At 34.5% G+C, this 13046-nt stretch overlaps 1 protein-coding gene across 4 annotated transcripts in view; it reads right to left on the bottom strand.

The window, feature by feature from the left end:
• Positions 1-667: 667 nt before the first annotated feature.
• The window catches only part of ZNF451 (zinc finger protein 451), an 80542-nt gene continuing 68163 nt past the window's right edge, over positions 668-13046 (bottom strand). For all 4 annotated transcript variants that reach the window (XM_006090717.3, XM_014457573.2, XM_023755581.1 and 1 more), the window contains 2 exons: positions 10911-10976; positions 668-1487 (listed from right to left, as the gene is read on the bottom strand). In XM_006090717.3, coding sequence (XP_006090779.1) covers positions 1441-1487; positions 10911-10976 — 113 coding nt within the window. In that variant the 3' untranslated portion in view covers positions 668-1440. The remainder of the gene's footprint in view (positions 1488-10910; positions 10977-13046) is intronic.

Here is a 13046-nt window from a genome sequence, read left to right as displayed (position 1 = left end):
TGAGAGAGAATCATTGATCGGCTGCCTCCTGTACTCCATACTGGAGATAGAGCCCGCAACCCACGCATGTGCCCTGACTGGGAATTGAACCGGCGACCTCCTGGTTCATGGGTCAATGCTCAAACACTGAGCCACGCTGGCTGGGCTAGACCTGATATCTTAAAAAATAAAAACACAAATTGATTTCCAATGTGGGTTGAAAAGACTATACTGTAAAAAGACTATGCTGTAATAAAAAAATATAGCAATGCTATTTCACACTAAAATATGTAACTGCAGAAAAAGAACAAAATTCTAGCCATGACTTTTTTCTTAAAAAAAATTATAGAAAATTTTCAACTTGGTAAGCAATTACTACTCAAAAATTTTGGGGTAACATTTCTGGTCAAATGACATGAAGCATATATATATAGAAACAGTATAACAACCCTTCTTAGTCTAATTATGTGATATTTTAATTATTCACAATGGGGACCTCAACATTTAAAAATTAAATATGTAATACCAAACATAGGAAACTGAAAAACAATTTAATGAATAACAAAATGAAGATACATATGAAATAAAAATTTTAAAGGGTTAAGAAAGATTATTCCTGAGTAGACCTGGAACATTATTTTTTTTTAAGATTATGTTTACACAAATATATAAAAAAGACTATTATTATTAAAAATAAGTTTAATTTTATGCAAGTATTTTGACAACATTCCCTTTAAACAGTAGGTAATGCAAGTCACATAAAAGTCTAAGCAGGTAAAAGGAATAGAAAAGGTTTCTTTTTAATTATTTCAAAGAAATTAGGGTATTCTTTTTATTCTAGCAATGTGCTTCTCTAAGTAAAGCAGGAATTACACCTCTGAGTGAAACCCACAAAGAACAGTGCTCGTAACACTTTTAAACTGTTTTCACGATTAGTTTCAATTACTGTCTTCTAATAATCATAAACAGAGAAATCAAAGGTAATTATATACATAGATTAGTGCCACATGAGAAGTAGAATTTACAGAAAAACTAATCTATGGCAGCTTTATTTTCATTTTCACTCCTAAAAAAATAAACTGGAATCACCTGTACTGTACAGGTAAAGAAATAATGCTATTTGGGAAACATATAAACAATAGTCAAGAGTTTTTTTGTTTTTCAATTCTTTTAACCTAAATATAGGAATTCCAAGTTAACTGGGAAACTGTCATACCTCTAATAGAATACATGGTTTATATATCTGTATTAACATGTATTTTATTCCTCTACATTTTTTTAAAAAAACACAAAAATACAAAGCAAATATAAAATTTTGAACATGAGAAAGCAAAAAAAGCAGTGTTCCAAATACATCTGTACTAGTTAGTAGATTGCTGGCCTTCTTTAGAAAACAAATTCAAGAATTCATTATCCTGAGTATCTTCAAGGCTACTTGATGCTGTGTGGTAATATCTTTAATTACATTTCCTCAAGGCTTCTTCTAATAGCTTCTTCTAATTCTACATCTGCATTAAAAAACAGAGAATTTTAATATTTAGGGCAGACAACTAATAAACATGTACTTTATGTAAGTCCCATCAACTACATCTGTCTTTTAAAGATGTAAATGAAAATCAAAATGGAGAAACTTATGGTAACAACTTGGAAGTTTCTACATAAACTTTGAATATTTCAGAAAATGAGAACCTGGATATAACCTCAAACTGAGTTATAACATATATATGAACTTAATGTGCTAAGGAACTTGCAAGTTTTTTCCATTTAGGAATGTAGATAGTTAACAAATTTCTGAAATCACTGATAGTCACTAAACATTAAAAAAACCCATGCACTTATTTCCAAAAAGACTTGATGTAATGCATATATGACAAAATAGAAATAGGCAAAACCATGAAATGGTAAAATCTCACAGGCTATTAAAATTTGTTTTAAGCTTCCTAGTCTCTAAGGCAAAGAGTGAAACTCATGGCAATATATATAATGTCTTCTGAGAAGCCTATATTATACTAGAGGCCTGGTGCACAAAATTTGTACACAGTTAGGGTCCCTAGGCCTGGCTGGCGATCAGGGGCAATCAGGGCCTTCTGGCTGCCAGACAGGGCCTTCCTTTGTTCCACGCCACCCCGTGGTGGTCAGTGCACATCATAGCAAGCGATCGAACTCCCGGTAGAACTCCCGAGGGGACAATTTGCATATTAGCCTTTTATATATAGAGAATACACATATGCATTCATTGAACAAATATTATTAAATGCCCACTGTATATCAGGCACAGAAATATAGTAGTGAACAAGAGACATTTTGGGGTTCACAGACCTCTCCATTTCCTCCTTGAGAATGATGCTAACGCCCAGGAGGGTGAAATTAGGTGTCAATTTCTTAGCCTTCCTTAGCCTCTTACACTAGATTTATCTTATCCCACCCAGTAGATTGCCTCTCAAAGCCTACTTGGTTCATAGGACCAGTGATACCTTTAGGATGCAGCTATACATACCTTCCTGAGCTGGGACACTAGTGTTATGTTGTCTGTAGTTTAAAATACTATATGCTGGTATATACTGTGTTTAAGTTAAACCTAGGTTCTAGGTCAGTGATTTGCCCTCAGATGAATTCAGAGAGATGATGAAGTACAAAGAAAAGCTAAAAGGCTCTCAGTAAGGAGAATTAAAATGACAAGATTTATAAAGATATGAAAACTCATTATGAAGTTACAGTAATTAAGAGTGTGGCACTAGTGCAAGAATAGATGAGTAGACCAAAGGAACAGCATGGACATCTCAAAAACAGTTTCCATAAATATATGGAAACTTGATTTATAATAAAGGTGGCACTATAGAATGGTGGGAAAAGATGGTCGTTTTAATTTAATAAATGGTGGTGTATCAAAAAACATTATGAAAAAGAATGGTAATTTGGAATGTATTAAAATTACTTTTATTCATGAAAAGACACCATTGAGTGAGTAAAAAGGCAAACCATAGAGTGGGAGAAAATATATGCAATACATGAAACTTGTGTACCCAGAAAGAACTGAAAGATTTTTAACCCAGAAAAAGCAACAAAAAGATAATCTAAAAGAAAACTGTCAAAAATTTTGAAAAGGCCCTAATCAGTTTGGCTCAGTGGATAGAGCCTCAGCCTGCCAACTGAAGGGTTGCAGGTTCGATTCCGGTCAAGGGCATGTACCTTGGTTGTGGGCACATCCCCAGTAGGGGGTGTGCAGGAGGCAGCTGATCGATGTTTCTCTCTCATCGATGTTTCTAACTCTCTATCCCTCTCCCTTCCTCTCTGTAAAAAACCAATAAAGTATATTTAAAAAAAATTTTTTTGAAAAGGCATTGACAAAACATTGTGTCAAAATGGTTATGAAATATTACTCAGCAGAAAAAATAGAAATTAAAACCACAAAGAAATACCAGTATGTACCCATCACTAACTAAAATTAAAAAGACTAATTTACTTCAATGATTAGTGAAACCTTAGATCAATGAGAATTCATATACGCTACTGTAAGAAAAGAAATTAGAACAATTACTTTAGAAAAACTATTTGGCATTACCTACTAAAGTTGAACATAAGCAACTTCTAGGCATATATTAGCAGAAATGTGGACATACGTACACCAAGAGACATGTACAAGAATGTTCATTTAAGTATTACTTATACTATCTGAAAAGTACAAACCAAATGACTACAAGTAATAAATAAATTGTGATATATACATAAAATAGAATATACAGGTATTGGAAATGAGCAAACCAAAACTATATGCTAACATCTGGATGAATCTGTAAAACAATGTTAATTGAAGGCATTCAAACATAAAAGAATATAGACCATGCCTTGTTGTCCAACTATGATGAGCACAGTAAACAGAACTAATATCTAAGATAATTAAGATGTTTGGATTAGCAGAAAAGGATATTAGCAAAGTTACTAGTATATTTTCACAAACTTACGGATAAATGGATAGAAAATCTCAATAGAGTAATGAAAATTATGAAAAAAAACACAGAACTAACTAGAACTTTCAGAACTGAGAAATACAATATTTGAAATGGAAAATTCACTAGGTGGGTTTAACATTAGAGGCAGCAGAAAAAAGGGTCAATAAAACGGGAAGGTTGAAATTACTGAAAATGAAGAAAAAAGATTGGGAAAAAATGAACAGATGTGTATTTATGCTGCCTAACACGTGTGTAATTGGAGTTCCAAAAGAAAAGGAGACAGAAAGTGAGGCAAAATTGTAAAGAAATGATAACTGGAAATTTCTAAAACCAGGGGGATCCTATAAACTTACAGATACAAGGAGCTAAGAAAACTCCAAGCAGGATAAATAGAAAGACAACGCCATCTAGAGAGACTTTTAAAAACTGCTAAAATCCCAGGACAAAGAGGAAATATTGAAAGCAGCAGAAGGAAAAAAGAAAAAAAGACAGACTACACATAGGGGAATAATAATGCAAGTTAGAGTGATTATCATAAAAAACAATGAAGGCCAGAAGACAATGGAATGACATTTTTAAAGAGCTGAAAGGAAAAGTATTAGTCAACCTGAATCCTAAAGTCAGAGAAAATGTCCTTCAAGATTAAAGGAAAAATAAAGATGTTTTCATACAAATGAAATCAGAATATTCATTACTAGCAAAACTGCATCACATAAAATGAAAGGAAGTTCATTAGGCTGAAGAAAAATAAAACCAGCTGGAATATCTAATCTACTGAATATCACTGGAATAGCACACAAATATTCATATAAAAGAATCCTACAGAAATAAAAATATGTAATAGAATATTATGAATAACTTTACATTGGTACATTTGACAGTTTAGGTAATATGGGTAAATTTCTTGAAAAACAATTCTACAAAACTGACACAAAATCTGAATATTATATTTGTCTATTTTATATATATTTTTATAGATACATATGAAAATAAATTTATTAGCAAAAGAATTATTAGCAAAAGAATTCCTAGAAATTATCCAGCTAGCAATTTAGTGGTTGAGCATCAACCTGTGAACCAGGAGGTCGTAGTTCGATTCCCAGTCAGGGCACATGCCAGGGTTGTGGGCTCATTCCCCAGTGTGGGGTGTGCAGGAGGCAGCTGATCAATGATTCTCTCTCCTCATTGATGTTTCTCTCTCTCTCTTCCTCTCTAAAATCAATAAAATTATTTAAAAGGAAGAATAAAAGAATTCCTAGCAATAAACTCCACCCAAGATATTGCACCAGTGAATTCTATAAAACTTTTAAAGAAGAGATAAAATCAGTCTTGGGAGTAAATTCAACAAAATGGCAGCTCCAAAAATCCATCCCTGCACAGAAACATTGAAACGCAAGCAGAAACCATCAGAAACAACTTTGTCAAAAGTCTGGAAAACACTTAAAGGTTCACAGCAATGAAGCAAATACTGGCATTTTTACTTGCCTTTTCCCCACTACCTCCTTGTTTGGGACCCTAGTCCGTTATTCCAGATGGAGCACAGTAGAATTTACTCACAAATTATTGTGTTTGTGTTCTAATCTGTCTGGGGGCTACCTGAAGGAATGACATAAGGCATTCATCTCTATTTTGTCTAGCTCAGAACCCACTCAGGACAGAAAAGCAGCAGGCATTGCACAACAACATTGTAAGGTTAACAAAAACCCACAGACTGGGCAAAAGATTATGGTTGAGACTGCCTAATACCTAGGAGGAAAAGCCGTTAAGAAAATTTCTCCAAGAAATTAGGGCATTCAAAAGCACTTATGTGTACTGAGGAATTTATGAAGCCAGGCACATGCCCAAGACAGGGTGCATGCTCAGGAGACCCAAAACTTTCACTGTACGCTCAGTGAGGGCCCCAACACCGTGCCAATATGTAAAGACGGGAGAGGTTTTTTTTTCAGTTCCTGGTCTTCAGGGAAATCTCTGTCAAAATACTAGCTGAACACACGCTAAAGGAACAGAGGCTTCAGTGACCAGACATGACAAAGAATATTGTTTTTACAAAAATGGTTGGGAAAACTGCAACCTTCAATAATCAAGAACAGCAAACTCTGGAATCAGATTTCCAGAAGTACTACATTATAATATTTGCATACCCAGTTTTCAACAACAACAAAAACACAAAGAATACAAAGAAACAGGAAAGTATGTCCCATTTAAAGAGGAAAAAAACTGAGTTAAACTGCCCCTGAGGAAGCCTAGACATTGAACTTACTAGCCAAAGACTTTAAATCAACAAACTTAAAGATGTTGTAAGCAATAAAGTAAACCATGGACAAAGGAAACCAGGAAAACAAAGTTATTAAAAAAATGTTATTTCATAATTATTTCATAATTTCTCTCTATTGATATTCTGGAGCTAAAAAGTACAACTAAAATGAAAAATTCATTACAGGCGTTTAACAAATTTAAGCAGGGGGAAAATATCCAAATTTGATGAACGATATAAATCTATATATCCAAGAAGCTCAACAAACTCCAAGCAGGAGAAACTCAAAGATCCACACTGAGACAACATTATAGTCAAACTGTCAAAAGCTAAAAATAAAAGCAGCAAGAGAGAAGCAATTTCTTACATATAAGGCATCCTCAATAAGATTAATAGCTCTTCTCACCAAACACAATGGAGGCCAAAAGTCAGTGAGATAACATATTTACTAACATATTTACTACAACATTTTGTTGTAGTAAAGTACTGAAAGAAAAGGAAAAAAAAAAGTCTATATCCAGCAACACTATTCTTGAAGAATGGAGGAGAAATTAAGACATTCCCAGATAAATAAAAGCTAAGTGAGTCTGTTACTAGTAGACCTGCCCTAAAAAAAACCCTAACAGAAATCCTTCAGATTGAAACAAAAGAACAATAGACAGTAATTGAAGCTATATGAACAAATAAAGACGCTTGTAGGAAGTATGTCTTTGTTTTTTTCTGTGGCTAAGTCTATGTTTCTCCTTATCTCCTTTGTCTCTGGCTTCATTTCATTCTCTTTGAAAGAGAGGTAATTATGGCAATAAAAAAGAATACTGTAATAGGAATTAGAAGACCTATATATAAGTCATGTCCCAATCATTTTGAATCTGTGAATCTGAAGGCAAATAACTTAATGTTTAGAGCAGCAATTTTCAACCAGTGTGTTGCAAAAAATTTAAAACATGCAATACCTATTAAGTCAGGGGCACTGACCTCTTTTCCCTTAGGTTGTCAAATAAAAAAATGACAACAGCCAACATAATAGCCCTCTGGTGTGAATGGAACAAAATTATGGCTTTTTTTGGGGGGGGGGGGGGTCAGATTGGCAAAAAAACATTTTTTGGTGTGTCACAGATTTTTAGTAATTAGTTTATGTGTGCCAGAGATGAAAAAGGTTGAAAACTGCTGGTTTAGAGAGCTAAGTTTTTATGTAAAATGAATGTTTTGCCTTTTACAAATTTTTAAGATTAAGAGCAGTTGCAAAAGTATTAAATTTTTCATAAACATTAACTGAATTAAAAAATGAACACACTACTCTCTTACCCTTTCTTTGGTCTTTAAACTGGCCACATATGGTGTTTTACTATTTATATTATAATATTAATAATTATATTGATAACTTATTAATTGAAGGAACTCTTAAGGCAAACTGCTGACATTTACAGAAAGGTGGTTTTGCACTGGCAACCACACACATGATGCTGTCCTCTTTCTATTTTAGTGATTTGAGTCAGAATACCTCTGTTAAGTAGGCTTATTTACAGAGCAAACCTCAGATTTGGTGAGTAATGATGATAATAATAATGATCAAAATCACAATAATAGCCGTAGCAATCAATACCATGTGTCAAGTTATTATAATAAAATAGGTATGCCAGTATTCCCTTTTTTATTTTGTGTGGGGGTTTTTTAAATCTTCACCTAAGGATATTTTTCCATTGATTTTCAGAGAGAGTGGAAGAGAGAAACACAGAGAGAAATATTGATGTGAGAGAAACACATCGATTGGTTGCTTCCTGCATGCACTCTGACCAGGGTCCGGGCCGGGGAGGAGCCTGCAACCGAGGGACATACCCTTGACCAGAATCGAACAAGGGACACTTTGGTCCGCAGGCCAACACTCTATCCACAGAATCAAACCAGCTAGGGCAGTATTCCCTTTTTTAAATGAGGAAACTGACACAAATGAAGTTAAGTGACTTGCCCAATAGTACATAACTTATAAGTGGCAGGGCTGAGTTTTAACCCAGGCAGCCCAAGTCCAAAATCTGCACTGTTCACCACACTATTTGGGCTCTATTTCCTATCTGGTATACAAAATAAGTTACATAGGATCTTTATGATTGGCCTGGGTAGTCAGAGACTGATACTAGTCTATTGAGAAAACAAAAAATATGACAAGTCATGGCGGGGGCAGATGGGAATAGGGGAGCTACCTTTCCCCAAGGTAAAAAGCCACATGCAAATTTATCCTGACTTCTACCACCATTTGTCAGGCATGTATTTTACAGTGTTGTGTTAGGAAGGGAAAGAGAGACTTGAGAAGTTATTTTGACTTTTTTGAGTTTTGCTATCAGGTCTGGACCAGAACATCACTTTGCTTTCATGGTACTGGGTTAGCAAAATCACCTAAATTCTCCCCAACCAAATGGCCTCAGTCTTAATTTCCCTTATCCAATTCATCTCTTGGCAGCTCTAACATGCTTTAAGTTTCTTATAAGTTTATTCATTCAATTTAGTGCCAAACACTGTGTTAGATGCTGTTGAAATAAAGATAAATAAAACATGATCCTACCCCTTGAGGAGCTCATAGTTCAAAGAAGATGAGAGACACAGATATGCTTATTACTTTTAGAGAGAGGGGAAGGGAAAGAGAAAGAGAAACATCAATGTGAGAAAGAACATCTACTGGTTGCCTTCTATATGTGTGTCAACCGGGGATTGAACCTGCAACCTTTAGGTATATGGGAAGACGCTCTAATCAACTGAGCCATGCTGGCTATGGTCAGACCAAAAATTTTTTAAAGCCACTTGGTATGGTACAAAGTGAGCCTAGAGGAAGCAGGAGTTAGCTCTCTCTAAAGATGGAAAATCTAGGAGAGGCATTGACCATACAAAATTGCTTACACAAATGATAATTATATATGATTCAACCTAAGAGTTAACATTTGAGCTAGTTCCTGTTGGGTAAAAGGAGAAGGGAAAGTAAGGGTGTTAGAGGAGAGTGCAGAGATCAGATTCCTTAACTTACATGGAACACTGTATGCTTCTCACTTTTATTATGTATGTTATAATAGATAATGTATATAATTATATACAATAAAATATATGTATAGCAGCAAGAAATGAAATACAACACACACATAACAACACCCTTTTGATTTTTCTTAGGCAACTACTTAAAAGTATAAAGTACCTTCTCTTTCATCCTTTAATGATAATCCATTTTTCAAACTAAGGAATCACAAAAATGTAAAACCTCTCCAAATCTCCAAACCATATAATACATTACATAGATTATGCTAGAAATTCTGATACATATTCAGTTTTTATACATCTCACAATTTTCTGGATTAGCTAGGAGCCCACAAAACTGTAAAGGATCCCCAAATGTGGTTATTTAAAAGTTATAATTTTGTCTGGCATTTTCTATGGGACTGGTGTGTGTGGCAAATAAAGGTTGCAAAGTCTGAACTACGTAGATGCTCAATGGTGTTTATTTTGTAATGTCCTTGATAAGTAACTTAGCAGTTTGTATTTAAAAATCATAAAAGTTCTTTCATTTGTTTAACTCATTATTATGTGGCTGCTATGCACTAAGCTAGTCCTTGAAAGACCAAGACGGGGATAACAACTTGTCAAAAAGCTTGCTTCCAATTAGGCTGGAGATTTACTTTGCTGAACCAGTAATTCTGGCTACAAGAGAGATTCATTTTCTACTTCATTAAATGGATGAATCAACTCCACTGCCAGACTCAGATTCCCAAATTCCTAAGAGTACAAAGCTCTAGTATGGTCTCAGTCAAACTAATTTCATTATATGAGAGATCAAGCAAATACATAGAAAACAAATCAGGCCACTGTGTGTGCTTGTGTAGCCACATTTCCCTCCGTACATTCGAATCGCCACATTCTCCTACTGTTGTCCTTTATGTCGAAGATACCAAGTAAAGTATCAGTGAAGCTTAAAGTATTTTCAAAAATCCGTTGTTTCATTTCTTCCTGTGATTATTTAAAATCAGTATATGATGGAAAAGCCAAAGTAAAAAAATGGGCATATGACATAGACAAATAGTGGTATAGTCAGTAAATTATTTGTTGTAAAGTTCTCTTTAACCTGTGAAAGGAAATATGTAGATTTTCCTTTGAAAAGAGGGAAAATTTTTAATTATAGAAACAGCCCATTAATATTTAGACACAGCCCATTAATTATAGAAACAGCCCATTAATATTTAGACGTAAGAGTTTGCTTTCATAGTTCTGCAAAACTTTTAATCTACTCAAAGTAAAAATCAGGAAATCAAAATTTTCTCTAAGCCCAGGGGTTAGCAAACTTTTTCTGCAAAGGGTCAGAAAATAATTATTTTAGGCTATGGCAGGGATGGGGGATAGTCTATACTGTTTGTGTCACAACTACTCAACCTTGCTCTTGCAATGTAATAGCCACAACACAGTCAATACTTAACAGGAGTGTGTTCTAATAAAACTATTTAAAAGCTAGATAGTGAACTGGCTTTGGTCCAAGGGCCATATTTGGCTGATTCTTGTTCTTGCCTCCTAAATTAGTATTACACCTAAATCATCTTACATGAGAAAATGCAAACTATCCTTTGAATGAGGAAATAACTATTTTTAAGCTGAGGGGTAGGAGGGGATAGGGGGGAATGAACAGGTGAGAGGAGAAAATAAAAAACCAGATGAGATACACTCAAGAAGGGAAAGGATTAATTATTCCATTAGGTTACCTTCTGTGGATCTGAATTCTTCCATTGAAGTACTTTTTATACCCAGGTTGTCATCACTGTCACATTCTATAAGGCAGAATCAATAAATGCAAATGAATTTCTGAAGAAGTTATTGTGTCATAATTTATGTATTCTCAAACAACATTTATCAATGACTTCTCCCATACCCAAGCTTACTAATTACCATCCATTAGAACACCAATTTCCCTTTAGGTTTGTTTTTGTTGTTGTTGTTTATTTTTTTTAAATGATTATCAAATTACATAAATCAAGAATAAAATAAAAACTAATAGGCAATTCAATTTTAGTTCTATAGTCAAAGAATTATTTGAAAAAGTTCTTTTAACATAACTATTGAATAGAAAATTCTAGTATTTAAAAAAACTAAATTATAAGACACCAGTAAACTCCAAAGTTTCACTTGCATGAAATCATCTTACAAACTTGGTGCCATATAAAATTCTCCTATTTTTGAAAATCATATGCATTCACCTCTATAGAGACCAGAGAATTAACAATGCCTCTGCATGGGACAAACTTACTCAACTCATGTCTTATATGCTTTTATAATGAGAGCTAAGGCTTTATGAAGATGATATAACTGACCAGATATTGCCAATGTCACTTCAAATTTGAACCATAGTGTATCAATGACCTAATATTTGGCTTTTGGGCTTTTTACTTTAACTACATTCACACACACACACACACACACACACACACACACACACGGACACACGGACAAAAGTAAGTTTATAGTTGTGAGTATACAACACAATTTATTCTTGTATTATTACTTTTTATTTTCCATATGAACAACTGTAAACCAACTTTTGCCCTACCCTGTATATAGCTCAGAATGATGGAATCAGGGTTTAAATACCTAAATACAAGTCAAATGGACATATTTGCTTCTCTGGAAATATTTAAAAACTTAAAATATACATTTAAAAGTTAAAGACTTGTAATTGTTTATAAATAAAAATCACTGCATATCCCTTATATTCCTTTGCTGCAAAAACTTGTTATTAGAAGTTATCTTTTGCCATTCCAGCAAAAATACTATTGCTTTTTCTACATTCTGTTATATGCACCTGATACTTCAAATATTCCAAGCAATGTTTTAGGAAAACAAAACATTACAGTTACAACTTGAAGAATAACAAATTAAGTTTAAAACATTGGGTACAAAGATAAAATACCCAAGCTTTCTGTTATTATAATTCAAAGTCAAGGCCTGTCAGAAGCAGAATGTCTTAACTGGTCTAAACAATTCATCATTGCAGCCATTGCAGGACATGAGCTCCACAGAGACAGTGCTGGGTCAAGTGTGAGCAGGACAGGCACTGGGAGACTCTGTGCTCACTGAGGAAAAGTAACTAGTCATGGGTAAAGGGGCTCCTAAGAAGCCGAGAGGCAAAATGTCATCTGCTTTCTCTGTGCAAACCTGCCTGGAGGAGCACAAGCAGCAGCACCCAGATGCTTCCATCAACTTCTCAGAGTTTTCTAAGAAGTGCTCAGAGAGGTGGAAGACCATGTCTGCTAAATAGAAAGGAAAATAGCCCTGGCTGGTTTGGAAAGGAAAATAGCCCTGGCCTGGTTGAAGGGTCCCAGGTTCAATTCTGGTCAAGGGCACATGTCCGGGTTGCGGGCTTAATCCTCAGTAGGGGGAGAACAGGAGGCAGGAGGCAGCCGATCAATGATTCTCTCTCATCATTGATGTTTCTACTCTCTCTCCCTCTCCCTTCCTCTCTGAAATAAATTAAAAAAAATTTTTTTAAAGAGCAGAAAATAACAAGTACTGGCAAATGTGTAGAAAAATTGGGAACCTGGTGCACTGTTGGTGAGAATGTAAATAAAATGGTATTGTCCCTGTGAAAATCGGTAAGGTAGTTTCTCAAAAAATTAAAAATAGAATTTGCATATAATCCAGCTATTCCATTCCTGGGTATATACTCAAAAGAATTGAAAGCAGGGTCTTAAAGAGATATTTGTATACCCATAATCATTGCAACATTATTTGCAACATTATTCACAGCAGCTAAAATATGGATACAATTAAAGTATCCACAGATTAATAAGTGGATAACCAAAATGGTGTGTGTGTGTGTGTGTGTGTGTGTGTGTGTGTATATA

The sequence above is a fragment of the Myotis lucifugus genome, unplaced genomic scaffold (assembly GCF_000147115.1).
Source record: "Myotis lucifugus unplaced genomic scaffold, Myoluc2.0 scaffold_80, whole genome shotgun sequence".
Lineage (NCBI taxonomy): Eukaryota > Metazoa > Chordata > Mammalia > Chiroptera > Vespertilionidae > Myotis > Myotis lucifugus.
Note: the sequence above shows the minus strand (reverse complement) of the source record. Positions and strands in the feature narration are given on the sequence as shown.